The sequence below is a fragment of the Oryctolagus cuniculus genome, chromosome 12, assembly GCF_964237555.1.
Source record: "Oryctolagus cuniculus chromosome 12, mOryCun1.1, whole genome shotgun sequence".
Taxonomy (NCBI): Eukaryota; Metazoa; Chordata; class Mammalia; order Lagomorpha; family Leporidae; genus Oryctolagus; species Oryctolagus cuniculus.
The window spans coordinates 43660860-43678852 of NC_091443.1; the positions used below are offsets into that span (position 1 = coordinate 43660860).

Sequence of the window (17993 nt, forward strand, 5' to 3'; positions counted from 1 at the left end):
TTCAAATAAATAAATAAATCTTAAAAAAAAAAAAAAAAACACGCTGGGACCAGCACTGTGGAACAGTGGGTTAAAGTCCTGGCCTGAAGCGCTGGCATCCCATATGGGCACTGGTTCTAGTCTCGGTTGCTCCTCTTCTGATCCAGCTCTCTGCTATGGCCTGGGAAAGCATGGCCCAAGTCCTTGGGCCCCTTCACCCATGTGGGAGACCCAGAGGAATCTCCTGGCTCCTGGCTTTGTATTGGCGCAGCTCTGGCAGTTGCAGCCATCTGTGGAGTGAACCAGTGGATGGAAGACCTCTCTCTCTCCCTCTCTCTCTGCCTTTCTGTAACTCTTTCGAATAAATACAATAAATCTAAAAAAAAAAAAAAAGCGCTATTAGATGATATTGATGTCTTCACTAAAAATAACAAAATATTATAGATGCAAAAGAATATTTTTTCTTTCAATTATTACCCTTTAAAGAAATTTTTTTAAAAAAAAGAATTATAAATGATCACAAAACTACTTAGAAAAAGAAAAAGCAAGCTATATCATGATGATTATAAAGGGAATTCCTATATTCCATTAAAGCTAAACATGTACTAAAACAGAAAAAAATCTATATTAAGGAGGCTATATTGATTTTCCAAATAACATATGTAATTGTCAAAAAATTGATTCTAAATCTTTTGGCAATTAAATGTCAATGTCATAACTTGGACAAGCATTAAGTAAATGATTGGCAAAGACATTTAAAAATGCTGTTTTCCCAGAAATTGTTATAAACCATAATACAACAAAAAGTTCACAGGAAATGGAATTACAAGGCAAGGCAGGGTTGGGTGTCGGGTACAGCAGTTAAGATGCTCGCATCCTGTATCAGTGCAACTAATGTTAAGTCCCAGTTCTGCTTCAGAATCCAGCTTCCCGCTAATGTGCACCCTGGAGACATGAGGTGATGGACCAAGTACTCAGGTCCCTGCCACTCAGATGAGAGACTTGAATAGAGTTTCAGGCTCCTGGCTTCAGCTTGGCTCCATCCTGGCTGCTGTGGGCATTTGAGTAGTAAACTAGCTGATGGAAGATCTCTGTCTGTCTCTGTCTCACTCCTTCTTTCTCTGTGTCTCTCTGCCTTTCAAATAAATAAAATAAATACAAAATATATACAATTTTTGAAATTGTATACCTATGCATAATTTTCTGTGATACGCATTTTCCTTTAAGTCTTTGAAGACCTCTCATATGTATTTCTCCAGCAGAATCCAGGAAAATCTTTATATTCAGATTCAATATATAAAGTTTAGATTCTACATCATAAATATTCTACCTACTACATATTAAAATACTATATTTTGACATAAGCTATTTTGATTAATTGCTTCAATGGTGCTTTTTAAAAAATTTGCATTAATATTAAAGAATTAACAGAATATAAAATTCTTCCATAGATGTATTTACTAAAAAGCCAATTTTCCTAATATTTAGTCTTGTTCAGTATTCAGTGCCTGCTGTGGACCAATACCATAAGTGCTGGATAGAAGTGCATAAAACAGCCATGTTCTACTAGACAAATGTTGCTGCTTCTCTGGAACACAGATTTATATCAACACTGTTTCAAAATATCTTAATGTTTTTATAAATATACTCATGCTGGTAATATTTTTGAAAAATTCAATGTATCCCTCTGACCTTTAATGAAAAATTTGGAGATAATTCCTTTTTAATACATAAAAAGGTTTGCCTGCCACGGTATTTGCTTTTCTCCATAGCAATATCAATATATCAAAGTAGAAATGACTCTAAACTCGTAAAGGTTTACCTGAAATAGGAATATTCTGTGAGACTGATAACTGCACATCTCCGGTTCCTGGTGGCATGTCAACAACTAAATAGTCCAGTTGACCCCAATCTACCTAAAAACCAAGATGACAGAAATAACATCATTGTGCATCAATTCCAATGAACAGTGACATAAACAAAATTAATGCATCAATAACAAATCTCTACTAATAGCCATTATTGAACCATCACTAGGTTCCAGGCACTGTGCTGAAGGCCTAGGATACATGGATGAGCTAGTGACAATCACTGCTTTGAGCACATCTTTCCCGAATGATAATCTTAAATTTCCAAATGAACCTTCCACATGTACACACACTAATGGCAAACCCTTTTCACAATTTGGAACAATCACTTATTTTTACTGGGTCTAGCCAATGTTTTGTCTGAGAAATCTTATTGTTCAGTCGTTTAGGTTTTTGGGATAGCGTTTGCTTTAATTTTTAAGTTTTTTTATAAAAATAAAACATTAATTAGGAAACAAAACTAAGAAAAAATTAAATATAACTAGAGTCTTAGTGCCATTAACATTTTAATTTTTTCTTTGCAGGCTTTTTTCCTTTTTTTAAAAAGTTCATTTATTTGAAACACAGAGTTATGGAGAGAGAGACAGAGAGAGAGAGCTCTTCCATCTGCTGGTCCACTACCCAAATGGCTGCAATGGCTGGGGTTGGGCCAGATCTAAGCCAAGAACTACATAAACCTATTCCCATATGGATGCTTAGATCTCAGGCAGTAGCTTAACTCGCTATGCCACAAAGCCCATCCCCTTTCCAGCCTTTTAAAAAAGTACCTATACCCAGAATATTCAGTGTGTAAGCAAGTCCTTAATCCAGGGCCAGAAAGCAGATGGGTCTCATTGGCACTTCAGGCACTTTCCCTTGGAGATTCCTTTGCAAATGGCCCCAGGATCCTCACACTGGTTAGGTATTGACAATGAAGTGGTTTTATGGTCCCTGATAACAGAACTTACAATATCTAGAGAAACAGATATTAAGGAGATAATCATCCTAATAAATATATTCACAAGTAGCACTGTGAAGCCAAGTGCAAAGAGTATTAACTTTCAGAAACTGAAAGACTAGCATGGCTAAGAGAGCAGTGAATGAGAAAGACTACCATTCATGTACTCTTTTTCATGATTTGTCTTCCTATAAAACTATAAGCTGAATTGGTATATCTAAACATAGAATGAATACACAGGAAGCGCTTAATTAAGTTTTCTTTCAATGAATGAATGAATGAATGAACACATGCAAAGGTTTTGAGTTTTTTTGTTTGTTTTTTTAAGATTTTAGAGGGAGAAGGAGGGGGAGAGGGAGAGGGATCTGGAGAGGGAGAGGAAGAGGTTAATTTTCCTTTTGCAGGTTCACTATCCAAATGGCTACAATGGCCAGGAATGGGCCAGGCAGAAGCCAGGAGCCTGGAACTCTATCTGGGTTTCAAACCAGCATTCTGATATGAGAAGCTGGCATCTCAGGAGGTAGCTTAGCTTTCTATGCTGTAACACTGGCCCCAAGATTTCTTTTTTCTAATTCAAGTGAAACTAGGTATATAATTCCATGTTCTACTTCTTAAGAATCTAATAAAGTATAATACTCCTTTCCCATACAATCATACTTTTTTAAATAAAAAGTTTAGATGAGGGGCCGGCATTTTGGTGCAGGAGGTTAAGTCACATCTTACAGTGCTGGTATCACATACGAGTGTCAGTTGGAGTCCCTGCTGCTCCACTTCTTATCCAGCTTCCTGCTAATGGACCTGGGAAGGCAGGGGAAGATAGTCCAAGTACTTGGGACCCTGCCACCCACATGGGAGACCAGTATGGAATTCCTGGCTCCCGGCTTTGGTCTGGTCCAGCTTTCGCTGTTCTAGCCATTTGGGAAGTGTACCTGCAAATGGGAGATATTTTCTCTGTGTGTGTGTGTGTTTCTCTCTCCCAAAAAGATACTTTTTATTTCACATCCTATGCTCTGAAATCCATAGTGATATGGGCAGACAGATGAGATTAAATTAATTGTAATTGTGAGCTGAAGACATTGCCCCCCCCTCCACCCAGTGCGTGATCTCATACCCCTATATGATCCCGCCTGTATAACCCAACTGCCAATCAGACTATGTAACCACTCCCCTTTTGGGAGTGAATAAAAAACGTGGAGCGCGCTCCCCCACCACCTTGCTCTCCCACCTCTGGGCTTATGGCCTTTTGGCTGCCCCTCGCCCTGTTTGCCCCTGCACCACACGGTTTTGCGGTCATTCCTGCCTGTGCAGTTCTTCTCCCCATGCAGCTCTGCCCTATGAACACCTGCACGTGGCCCCTGGTCTGCTCTCTCACTAGGTATGGAACTTAAATAAAGCCCTCCGTTTCTGTGTGTTTCTCTCATTTCACCAAATAAATTTTAAACCTTACCACGTCGCCTCTTTTATTCAAGTTGATATTTAGAATTCTTATCTAAATATATGACAAGGACCCTTGAGATATTAATATTAAAATAGTTAATAATTTAAAAATAAACAATTTCATCAGCACAAGCAGCCTGACAAGTTTCATTGTTTCAGCAAACATCAAATGACTGGTTCCAAAAATTTCTCACTGCTGTTCCCTGGCATTTAGTCACATTGATCTTGTTGCCTCCAAGTTCTTATTTCTTTAAACAGAACTGCTATTAAGATTCCAAGGGACTGGAAACTAAAATTCACCATTAAGGCAGTTCATTACAAAGAATTCTTAAATGGAATTTAAATTATCTAGAAACAAAGAAATCTGGATCAGTATCTTCATCACACACAGTAGGTTTCACATAAATATTGTTTGGAATTGAAACTATACTGAGTATCTGAGTTCCAGCTTTGCTTTGTTTTTCATTTATTTAATTGAAAGGCATAGTTACAAAGATAAAAGGAGAAACAGAGAGGTCTTTGATTTGCTGGTTCATTCCCCAAATGGTCACAAGGTCTGGGGCTTGGCCAGGCACAAGTCAGGAGCCTTGAACTCTAACCAGGTCTCCCATGCGGGTGGCTGAGGCCCAAGCACTTAGGCCATCTTCTGCTGCTTTCTCAGGTACATTAGCGGGGAGCTGGATCAGAAGTGGAACAGTGGGGACTCAAACTGGAGCTCATTATGGGATACCTGTATCACAAGTGGTAGCTTAACCTGCTGCACTGCAATGCTTACTTTCTGAATTCCAGTTTTATAGCACTCACTCACACTAACATTGAAATACACTGGCTGCCAGTAAGTTCCAGTTAACTTGTAAAACATCCATCAGAAGCACTCATTTTACAATGATTTGGGGATTCTCAAAACTTACTTGTTTACTCTATGTTTTACAAAGTGTAAGAAATAAGTATTGGCAAAACACCCAGGGAGGGCAGGCACTGTGGCACAGGGGGTTAAGGCACAGGTTGGAACACCCATTGCCTTACTGGCATGTGAGATGCAGTCCCAGCACCTCCACTTACCATCCAGCTTCTTGCTAATGCATCCTGGGAGGCAGCAGATGATGGCTCAAGAGTTTGGGTCCCTGCCACCTATGAGACATACATGGACGGAGTTCTGGGCTTCTCATTTGGCCTGGCCCAGGCCCAGCTGTTGTGGGCATTTAGGGAGTGAACCAGCAGATGGACATTCTTTCTTTCTCTGTCTCCCTCTCTCTGTCACTCTGCCTTTCAAGTTGATGAAAACAAATTAAAAAGAAAAAATCTCATTTAGTGAAACCTGGCGGCGGATCCAGATTTTGTGTGGTCTGAAGCATTTGCAATTTGAGTGGTCCTCTCTAAGGATAAGAAAATAAAATTACAAATGCAAAGTTAGGTACAGCTTATCCTCAACTTATGATGGGGATAATGTCCTGATAAGTCCATTGTGAGCCGAAAATATTGTTAATCAAAAATGCATTTAATACGCCTAAATTTCTGAACTTCACAGCTTAACAACACAGTTGTTTCTCCTTGTGCTCAGTTACAGGGTTCACTGGAAGCTGCAGCTCCATGACGCTTGCCCAGCATCATGAGAACACCACACTAAGGCCACAGCAGAGAACTGGATCAGAAGAGGGGCATCTGGGTCTCGAACTCGCACCCATATGGGATGACTGCGCTTCAGGTCAGGGTGTTAACCCACTGCACCACAGCTCCGGCCAGCCCCAAATTAGAGTTCTTTAAGGTAGTCCAGGGATGACCTTTGGATAGAAGTGAAATTGCAGCAGGGAATTCAGAAATGTGGTTGCAAAGTCACAGAAGTGCATCAGATCTGAAGACAGATATGTAAACAGGAAAGTGGGAAAATCAAAATCAAAACCAGACCTTCTCCCTCTGGTCCAACTATAACACAGTAGGGCAACTATAGTTACCCGTAATACACTTCACACATATTTCAAAATAGCTAAAAGAGAGGATTTTGAATGTTCTCACTGCAAGGAAATGATAAACTTTAAGGTAATAGATACCCTAATTACTCAGATTTTATCATTATGCAAGATATACATGTATTGAAATACCACAATGTCACCCATAAATATGTATAGTTATCTGACAATCAAAAATAACAAACATACATATACACACACCCAACCACAACCAGGACCATGATAGCTGAAAAAAATGAGATGAAGCACAGGTTAGGAGCAGCGGTTTAGACCTGAATCTGCCCAGCTAGATGCCTCTTTATATACACATGATCTTCATTCTCTACTAAAGTGTTTCCTCTACAGTATATCTAAAGAGATCCAGCACTTTTGGATCCAAATACAACGCTGTCACTGAGCTTTTGTCCAAAGCCATTCAAGTAACAGTTGATTTTTTATTTATTTTTGTGATATAGTGAAAAATATATTTGGTCTATGTCCCCATTTCTGGACATAGAATCCTAAATCCTTCAGTATCTCCAGAGTGATAAGAATGTCTTTTGTATGCTAATGAATTGCTAGTGGCTGGGGACTTCTAGCTAGCCTCAGGATGGGGCTGGTTGCCAGGGGAACCAATCCTGTGATTAGAGGGTTGGAACTTTCAGTCCTATCCCCCAGCCTCCAGGGAGGAGAGAAGGGATTGAAGGTTGAGTTGATAAACCCGTGGCCAATGATGTCATCAATCACTCCTACATAAAGAAGCTTCCATAAAAAACCACAAGGACAGAGTTCTGGGGGCTTCTGAAAAGCTTCCTGCCATGGAGCTTCCTGCTGGGCAGCCCGCTGAGAGAAAGCCTAGAAGCTCCATGCCCCTTCTCCCATACCTTGTCCCATGCATCTCTTCCATCTGGCGGTTCATTTGTATCCTTTGTAATACCCTTTATAATCAATGGGTAAATGTAAGTGTTTCCCTGAGTTTTTTGAGCAGCCCCAGCAAATTAATCAAACTCAAGGCAGGGGGCCTGGGAACCCTGAAGTATAACACCAGACTGTCAGGAGCACAGGTGACAACTTATGTGTGCAACTAGCATCTGAAGAGGGAGCGGCCCTCAGACTGAGCCCTCTACTGTGGGCTCTGCAGCTAACTCCAGATATCTCAGAACTAAACTGAATTAGAGGGCACACAGCAATTAAGTGTCTGCTGCAGAACAGGTTGCGGTTGGGGGTTAACACCTGTCACACCTGCCACCAGAAGTACTGACTGGGTGTATGAAAGTACAGAGCAAGTGAAGATGACTTTGGTTATTTTCCTTGTATTTCCACAATCCTATAGAGACATGTTTGCTTGCAATTGCAACACTTAACAGCTTATAGTATTTTTAAAAGTTTCAGTTTCACTTTGATTATTAAGATATCTAACACTTGATGGTTACAGCACCAAGAATAACTAAGCCTCGGTTAAATTATTTTCCTTTTTCTTTTACATATATTGTCAAGAAAAATAATCCAAGTTAGCAATTTTAGGCTAAAAATATATTTTATATTCCCCAAACAATATTTTATATTCAAGATAATGTCCAACAGTCTGAAAGTAACTCAAAAATTGAAATAAAGACATTCCCTTTTTTCAGAGGAATGTCTGGGAGACAAAACTATCTTATATTTGGACAGATAAGGCAATGCATTTTCTCAGGACATCAATTAGGAAGAACACGGTGCTACGAACAAGGAAAAAAAGGGTCACCTTCCAGAGACACTTCTATTAAGAAGCAGACCAAAGCAGTAGCAATCAGGCCTTGCTCCAAAAGACGCTGGGAAGACAAATGCAAACAGCCTGAGTTGTAAGGCTGAATAGAATGGGCCCATGAATGCACAGCCCACAGTTCCATTTTTGGCCTCTCAGCTGGTTTAGCAGTTTAGCACTGTCAGCCTCCAGGAGAGCAGCTTCCATCATCAGCATTACTTAGCCCAAGTACAAAGCCAACAGGGTCAATTCAGTTTCTCCAAAGCAAAGGTAAGGTATTCTGCTAACAAGGGCAATGTGAACCATGTGAACATAACAACAGTAGGGGTGAACTCTGAGCCATGCAGAGTAAGGCAGGAAAACCAATGCTGAGACAGAAACATACCCTATAGAGTCAAAGTAGTGACCAAGGGCCAGCGCCGCGGCTCACTAGGCTAATCCTACACCTAGTGGCGCCAGGACACGGGGTTCTAGTCCTGGTTGGGGCACCGGATTCTGTCCCGGTTGCCCCTCTTCCAGGCCAGCTCTCTGCTGTGGCCCGGGAAGGCAGTGGAGGATGGCCCAGGTGCTTGGGCCCTGCACCCCATGGGAGACCAGGAAAAGCACCTGGCTCCTGGCTCCTGCCATCGGATCAGCGCGGTGCGCCGGCCACAGCGCGCCGGCCGTGGCGGCCATTGGAGGGTGAACCAACGGCAAAAGGAAGACTTTTCTCTCTGTCTCTCTCTCTCACTATCCACTCTGCCTGTCAAAAAAAAAAAAAAAAAAAAAAGTAGTGACCAAGGAGAATTAAAATCTTACAGGCAAGGAAAACGTGTAACCACAATACAAACCAAGAAATCACGAAGCAAGAGAAACAGGACAAGATATAGAATGGTTTGAACAATTCAAAAGTAGGCTGTGTGGTGCGTTTGGCCTAACATAGTAAAAGCTGCTGGTTAGGACATCCACATCCCACATTGGAGTACCTGGATTCAGTTTCCAGCTTTCTGCTAACGTAGACCCTAGGATGCAGTAATGGTGGCTCAAGGAATTGGTCCCTGCCACATACATGGGAGAGACCTGGATTGAGTTACTGTCTCCTGGCTTTGGTTCAGCCCAGTCCCAGCTGTTGAAGGACTCTGGGGGAGTAAACCAATATATGGAAGCACTTACTTTCTTTCTCTCTCTCTCTCTCTCTCTCTCTCTCTCTCTCTAATACAAAAGTAAAAAAAATTTCAATGAAATTTAAAAAAAAATGTGGGTTGTGTCCAGGGAGCCCATTTGTGTGGTATATGGAAAATGTTGTAAGTATTAGGACATCTTTTATTTTTTTTTTAAGTTTCATTTATGTATTTGAGAAGCAGAGAATTCTTACCCACGGGTTCACTACTCCAAATGTTGGCAACAGCTGGGGCCAGGCTGGAGCCAAAGCTAGGCGTTAGGAACACTACCTAGGTGTCCCACATGGTGGCAAAAAACCAGTTACTTGAGCCATCATCACTGCTACCCAGGGTATACAATGGAAGGAAACTAGAGTCAGAAACTGAACCCAGGCACTCCAGTGTGGAATGTGGGCACCTTAGCTGCCTAGAGAAACAACTGCTCAAGGACTGCTTCTGCAAGGCAGTCATCCTGAGCCAGACATTGTTTCTGTCTATTAAGTTTTGACTCTCAGTTCTAGCTGATTCACGATTAGTGGATCGGTCTCCTCATGCCTAATTCTGGCCATGTAACTGTCACTACTTCTATTCTGTAACCAGTCTCGTCATCTGTCCCTAATCTCCAGATTCTCTAATCTCAGTTAAGCATAGTGGTACCCTACTAGCCACCAGAATAGTACTCACTCTTGAATCGCAGAGCATGAAAGCATTCCACTAGTAGTACCACGGTTTACATGTGGCTTGACCCAAAGGTCCATGTGCTGGGAGCTTGGTCTTCAGCGTGATGGTGTTGAGAGGTGAGAGCCCTTCAAAGAGCATACTGAGACCAAGGGAATCAGGTCGTGAGGGTCGCACTCTTGGAAGGGATTAATACTCTTTCCCACGGTGAGTTATCTCTATCAAATTCCAGGGTTTGAATGGGTCTTTCAGCTCTAAGAATTCTGAGGTTAATTATTTCTACACACAACTATCTCCTCAACTTCAACGCATGCTCCTCAACAAAAGAGAATATTTGCATGCATTTCTGGACTTTCTTTCTATACCAGTCCTCTATCAGTGATGTTCTATCAGTGTTTAGTCAACATCCACTGAATAAGTCTATGAACCAAGTTGCCTTTTACATTTTATTAAACAACTAAAATTAAAATTTCAGTCATGTGAGACACTTTTACATATAATAAAAGTATAATATGGAATATAAAGTGTTTTTCTTTAAGTAAAAACTATAGGCTTTGCTCTGCCCAGCAACCTATTTATAAAATCATGCAACATTTTATTTTGATTGCAAGAAGAAAACTGCTACACATGAAAATCAAGTATGAATTCCACAGTAAAGATATGAATAATAAAAAGACTTTTACTTCAGTTGATGGCATATTAACATATGGAAGTAAATGATACAACAAAAAAATTTTAATTCAGTTTTTCTTTCTTTTTTTAGGATTTTTTTAAAATTTGGAACAGAGAGTTACAGAAGAGGAAGAGGAGGGGAGAGAGAGAGAGAAAGAGAGAGAATCTTCTATCTGATGGTTCACTCCCCAGATGGAAGCAACGGGCAAGGCTAGCAGTTAGGAGCTTTTTTGGGGTCTCCCACATGGGTGAGGGGGTCCAAGCACCTGCGGCATCCTCTGCTGCTTTCCCAGACCCATTAGTAGGGAGCTGGATTGGAAGTGGTGCAGCCGGGTCTCGAACCGGGGTCCATATGAGATGCCAGTGGAGGCTTAATCTGGTACTCCACAAGGAAGGCCCCACACAACAAAATTTGCTAAACTTAGCTTTGAAACTGTTCTGACAGGAGATGATACAACTACAACATGAGAACAGATCATTCAAGTTACAAAAAGGTTATAAAACTTTTTTCCCTCATCCTTTCACCTCCCCTACCCCTGCAAATGATAAAGTTCTCTAATCCATTCTCACTCTCACATGTCTCCTTTTTTTTCTTTCTTTCTTTCTTTTTTTTTTTTTTTTTTAAATAGGAAAAGGGGGAAGCAGGGGAGGCTACTTGGATAAATCCTTTCAAGGTCACTTTGACAGTAGTCAATGTCTTGAGAAAGAAGAGGAGAATGACAGTCATCATGGTTCCCTTTATCATCTCCTTAGTTGTCTTCCTAGCTGAGGTACAGAGCAGGCTAGACCCAACGTGGAGACAGCATCAACTCACAAACACTGCTAATATCAGTGTTTTGCTAATGCTGAACCTATTTCCTGAAATAGTATTTTAAACATAAGCAGTTCCCAGGCCAGCCCACCAATGCCTATGAAAATCATAGTACAGGTGAAGCAATAAAATTTCAAATACAAAAACAATGACTACTCCAAAAGTTAGTTAGGAGAACATCTCTAAGTTCTCTGGAGTCCTGCTTGTATATACAGATAATCATAACCTAGGAAGCAGATGTTAGTGAAGGATAGCACTGCTACCAAAAAGGCCTACAACATTACAAACCTGCTTGACAATCAAGTAATTGTTGAGGTGGGCATTGACACAGTGGTTAAGACACTGCTTGAGACACTCACATCCTATATGGGAGTACCTGGGTTCAAATCCCAGCTCCACTTCCAATTCCAACTTCTTGCAAATGGACTCTGGCGGGAGAAATGGGTTAGTTCTGAGTTTCTGGCTTCAAGCTGGCCCAGCCCCAGCTGTTGTGGGCATTTGAGGAGTGAACCAACAGTTGGGAGAGTCTCTCTCTCTCTCTCTCTCTTTCAAATAAAGAAATGGGGGTTGGGGGTGGAGAGAGGAAAACTTTTCAAGAGTTAAAATTATTTCTAGATAACTAAAATGTTAAACTTTGTTTCATTTTATTTTTGTTTTGATCTAGCAGGAGTAACAAATTACTTTACTAACTTAATCTGGGACAGTTTCTAAAATATATTCAGACACGTAGCACTCTAATAAGCAAACTATATTACACTTTGAAGGATTACAGCTGCCACAAAGGCTGCTTGCTGGCACCCCTCAGGAGTACCCATAGCTCTGTACTGCTCAGTGGTGGCACTTAGAGCACCTGATAGCCACCACTGTTCCAGGAGATCACTCTATACAATGCACTGTATATTAGAGATGGGCTAAAAACACTGTCCCAATAAAGTCTACTCCTGAAGTCAAGGAACCTGCCACTTGTGGTCACGTATTAGTTTTGAGCCCTAGGATTCCTCAGGTGGAACTGAGCTGGTGATTGGGGAAAAGTGAGGAGGACAGGCCAATAGGTAAAAGTTGAAGGAGAGCGGGAGATCAGTGGTTATTCAGGATTTATTGTAAGGTTAGCATTAGATACTTCTGTACATAGATGATTACACAACAATTGTAGAATAGGCATTTTAATCTCTATTTTACAGATAAAGATACTGAAGACAGCAGCGATGAAAGTTGCCCAAGGTCAGGCTCCTGATGAGTGACAGAGCTGGGATTTAGATCCCGGTATGTTTAACTAGAATCATGTTCCCAGGCTCCCACAGAGCAGGGAACAGCATCACCATAATCCACAAACAGAAGTGCTTTATTCCATTACATATTCTGTTTGATAAAAGATATATAAAATGGAAGCTGTAGACTCACAGAAAATTATTTACTTAGACAATGTCAGTTTGAAATCAAAGAATCATTTTCTCCCCATATTGTCTCTTTTTCTGGTTCATTATAATGTTTATTTCTGTACAGCTTTTAATGGCTTATCGGTGTTGTTTCCTGACATGATCCTTTGAGAGCCTTTCATGTTATAAAGCAAGGGTCCTAGTAACCATGGAAATCTTGGGTATAAATTTCTTGACTGTGCTAGTGAAGAATTTTTAAAAAAACTTTTATTTAATAAATATAAATTTCAAAAGTACAACTTTGGATTATAGCAGTTTTCCCCCCATAACCACCCTCCCACCTGCAAACCATTCCATTTCCTAATCCCTCTCCAATCCCATTCTTCATTAAGATTCATTTTTAATCATCTTTATATACAGAAGATCAACTTAGTATATACTAAGTAAAGATGTGAAGAATATTTTAACTTCCAATAATCTACCATTAAACTCAAGTTTTGTTTTAAATCAATAAGTATAACTCTATGGACCATCTACAAGAAAATTATGTGAAGTAATTGTTTAAATGAAAATCAAAGTAAATAACCTATAATGACTACGAATAGATCAAACATTGGAAAGATTCTTTTTAAAAATACAGCTTTTTGATCATAATATTCTTCAAACTGGGTCAGATTTTATTTTAGAATTTTAAAGATCTAAATCAGATCACATAAGAAACCAACTGTGAGAAAATGTAGCTCCATATGAAGTTATATTTTAAGTATATGCTATTATAATGAACCTTTTGAATTTTAAATTCCAATTCAGACATTAATTACCATGATTTTTTTTAAAAAACAGCATTGAAATGGAAATTTGGCAAAAATCAAGACTATGCATCTAGCTGGCAACAGACAAGAATCCAGATATCTATTTATCAAAAGATGGAGAGTTTTCGTCTGGGAAACTAGTATTTTAAATTTCAATCATTTTTGTCACAAATTAATTGCATGACCATAGACCAGTCAATTAACCGCTCTGGACCCTGGTTTTCTCACCTGTAAAATAAAAATATTCTATATCTAGTGGTGGCACTAAAATTCCTTCCAACCACTTTTTTTTTTTAAGTGTACCAGTGATCTGCTTGTGTACACTGACAACTGTTTGTGAGGGAGTTGCTTTCAGGAAAAGGTCAGTAAAGTGTACTTACTCTAATGGGTGCAGGCATTTTGCCCAGCTCTTAAGATGCCTTCCTCCCAATATCAGAATACCTGGGTTGGATTCCTGACTCCAAGCCACTCCATCCTGGGAGGCACCCGGGATAAATCAAGTAATGGGGTTCTTGCCACCCACATAGGAGACTTGGACTGCACTTCTAGATGTCTCCCTCCTTTCCTTCCTCCCTCCCTCCCTCCCTTCTTCTCTGCCTCTCAAATAAATTTCAAAATATAATTTTTTTAAGGTACTGGGTCCTGTAGGGATTCAGTTTGACATGACTGAAGCCATTTTGTACATAGCCATTATCTTCCCTTTAGGTAATGCTGATGGCCATCCTAAACTCTATGATAGGGTGAACCTGGAGGGTCCCTTATATTACACTTGGAATGTTAATGTTTCCGGAGAAAGTTCAACTGCACTTGGGCTGACACCAGGCCGCTTCTGTCTAACTTAGAGCAGAAATCTTTACTACTGACTGGGGGTATAGGGATCCACTGTCTCTCAGGCTCTACTCTAGACCAGCTTCTGTTCACAGAGCTCTCCAACAAATTATATTCTATGTAATCTTGGATTTGTCCTTTTCCTATCTCTCAGCCTCTTCCACTTTTGATGGCTGGTTCTTCTTATACACTAGGTTTATCCAAAAGAATTAATGTAACAAAACAAACTTTAAGAAAAAGAAGGGGAGAGGGTACACCTCACATAATAACAAGAAAGCCCTAAACTACTTGGTACATATAATAAGTTTATGTTATAAAACAACTGTATTTTCTTTGGAAATTTTAGCTGATTTTGAAGAAAACTCAGATTTAATTTATACTGAATTATAAGCTACTCTAACTGCTGCCCTAAAATACCACATCTTAGCTCATCTAGGAGTTAATGAGTTAGATCATAACAAAACATAATTTACAAAAGAGATGCATTCCTGAAAAGTTATTGAGGGGATGCCAGCCCCTGTCCCTAGATGAAGAGTAGGGCAGGGATTCAGTCACAAACTCTGAAGGATGATGCGTCTAAATCAACTTCCAATAGATAACAACTTTCTTCTAAAAACACTCTGCCACAAAAGCTAGCTGAAATCTGGTGCTTTTCACACATCTAAATATCAATTTTGGATCAGTAAAAGAATGGAAAAAATAGTTACTTAATCTTTTCCTACTTTGTTTTGCTACATTTGAGATTCGTTTGGTTCTCACTGACTATGAACTTCAGATATGCTTTGTTTTCTGAGTTACCCTTATAGTTACTAGGAAAGCTGTTATTATACTCATAAGATTCTCCCGTTTTTAAATATGAGTAACTGATAACTAAGTAACACAGATTTAACTTTGGATTTGCAGAAATATATTTTAGGTTTGCAAACAAATTTATAATAGTCATATTTATAGCACACTTATATAAACTGCTGCATTTTCAATAAAGACAGAAATAGGCAACAACATAGGGGCTATGTGAAAATGTCAACAAACATGCTAAGCTGAAAGTCAGATACTGAAGTTTTTAATACACTGATGAATTTCACCAAATTGCTTAACTTTTCTGTACTTCTGTTTCCTCATCTTATAACAGTACAAAGAGAATTTTAGAGTTAGAAAAAAACCTTAGGGGGTGGGCATATGACACAATAGTTAAAATGGTGCTTGGGATTCCTGAATGCATATTGGTGTACCTGGGTTCAAGTCTCCGCTTTGCATCCAGTTCAGCGTCCCACTAATGCCCACCCTGGGAAGCAGCAGGTGATGGCTCAAGTACTTCAGCCCTTGACACACAGGCAGGTGGGAGATGGAATTCCTGGCACCTTGCTTCCTCCTGGACCAGCTCTGGCAGTTACAGGCCTTTCTGGAGAGAACTATTTGGGGGAGATCTCTTTTTGTCACTCACTTTCTCTGTATGTCTCTCTATCGTTCAAACAAACAAGAATTTAAAACAGACTGCCTAGTCCAATGCCTTTATTTTACAGATAAAGAAAATGTAACTCAGAAGTCAAATCATTTGCCCAAAACTTATTCATCCAAATAAGAAAAACAAAAATTTCTTTGTCATTCTTGGAACTGTATCTACAAACTATACTGAATCTGTCAAAAACCCGGGAGTGCAGTGGAGGATGGCCCAAGTACTTGGGCCCTGCACCCCATGGGAGACCAGGAGAAGCACCTGGCTCCTGGCTTCAGATCAGCGTGGTGCGCCGGCCACAGCGCGCCGGCTGTGGTGGCCATTGGAGGGTGAACCAACGGCAAAGGAAGACCTTTCTCTCTGTCTCTCTCTCTCACTGCCCACTCTGCCTGTCAAAAAAAAACAAAAACAAAAAAAAACAAAAACAAAAACAAAAACTATTAAAAAATATTAACAACAAAATAAGTCTTTGTCTGCAATATAGTTTTTTTTTCCAAAAGAGGAAATGAGGTGGATTTTTTTTAAGTCAAGATAATTAAGTAGTACTAGTATACTGAAAAAAGTTACTTGATAGAAATGCTTGTTGTATCATTCAAATCAAAATTAAAATTCTTGTTAAGAAGCATACCATCTTTATCCTTACCATCAAATGCTATGAAAAGATTGTCCATTTGTGAGGTAGCCACATTCCAAAATGAGCTGAACAAGTAATTTAAAGTATCTTTTCCATATGCCTAGATGACTCAAATATAACTTACATGGTGTTTTGAAAATTAAAAGGAAATTTCCCAAGAGTAAAAAATATTGAGTCAAAATACAACCTAAAATATGTAAATGATTAAAACCAGGAGCTTAGAAGTGAGCAGAAAAGAAGTTAGAGCTGTTAGCTAGGCTATGGTTTCTCAAATAAGATTATAATGACAAACACAACTATTTGGAGCATATTTTATCTCGTTTCAGTACAAATATCCAAATAAGTCATTTTTATTTCAAGTAAAAATGTTCAAAACCTTGGTTCAAAGTTCAAAATCTTTGTTATCAACTAGACTAATGTTAATCAGATCATAAATTACAAGTCTAACATGAAAATTGAAGCATGAATGCATATTTTTTGTAAAATTTCATCAAAAGTGACATACAGTCTGCTGTTTGGTAATTGCATTTAAGACAAAACTAGGGCAGGCATTATGGTGCCACAGGTTAAACTGCCACCTATGATGCCGGATAACATACTGGGACACCAGTTCCAGTCCTGGCTGCTCTGCTTCTGAAACAGCCCCCTACTAATGTACCTGGGAAGGCAGTTAAAGATGGCCCATCCCTTACTGTCACAGCCATTTGGGAAGTGAACCAGCAGATAGAAGACCTCTTTCTCTCTGTCTATGGTCTATCTCTCTCCATCACACTGCCCTGCAAATAAATAAATAAATCTAAAAAAAGAGAAAAAAAAAAACAGAACATACACAAAAAGAAATTATATTAGACTGGCACTGTGGTGCAGCAGGTTAAAGTCCAGCCTGCAGCACTGGCATCCCATGTGGACACTGGTTCAAGTCCTGGATGCTCCACTTCCAATCCAGCTCCCTTCTGGGAAAGTGCTTGGGCCCCTACACCCATGTGGGAGACCTGGAAGAAGCTTCTGGCTCCTGAATTCTGCATGGCTCAGCTCTGGTGTTTGTGGCCATTTGGGGAGTGAACCAGCAGATGGAAGACCTCTCTGTTTTTACCTATCTCTGTAACTCTACCTTTCAAATAAATAAAATAAATCTTTTTTGAAAAAGAAATTACACATATTTTTTCAAAAGACAAACTCGTTATGAATAGAAAAATAAATTAAAGGTTGAAGTTCTGACCAAGCTTTATTTTGCAATGGAAATGAGACTATTTGGATATAAGGATTAACTCTTTGAATCAAGCATTCTTTTGGCAATTCTGAAATATTAATGCCTAACACAATAAATCAGAAAAAAGAATACATACAAATTCATCAATCTCTTTCTCCTCCCTAATCAATGACATATGAAAATATGGGAGGAGGGACCCATATTGAGAAAAAAACCAATGCCAAGACGTAAACACAAGCCAAAAATTTGAAGAGAACAAGTTTTATTTACATTTTTATCTTCAGGCCAAGCAGACTGCCAGTGACATATGGACCCAGTAATCGTCTTATTTTATTGAATAAGCATAGAGGCAATCAAAGAGATCTTCCACATCCTCCCACCACCAAAGCAAGTGACCTTCTGGAACCAAAGTCCACATTCTTTACATATATTGGACTGCCCTTCAAAAACAGGTCCCCTCATCCCG

At 39.6% G+C, this 17993-nt stretch overlaps 1 protein-coding gene across 9 annotated transcripts in view; it reads right to left on the bottom strand.

The window, feature by feature from the left end:
* NUBPL (NUBP iron-sulfur cluster assembly factor, mitochondrial) overlaps positions 1 to 17993 on the bottom strand; it is a 253606-nt gene that overhangs the window by 74619 nt on the left and 160994 nt on the right. For all 9 annotated transcript variants that reach the window (XR_011380771.1, XR_011380770.1, XM_017348249.3 and 6 more), the window contains one exon: positions 1802 to 1895. Coding sequence is in view for 7 of the 9 variants with exons in the window: in XM_017348249.3 (XP_017203738.2) it covers positions 1802 to 1895 (94 nt within the window). In the remaining 2 variants the exon portion in view is untranslated. The remainder of the gene's footprint in view (positions 1 to 1801; positions 1896 to 17993) is intronic.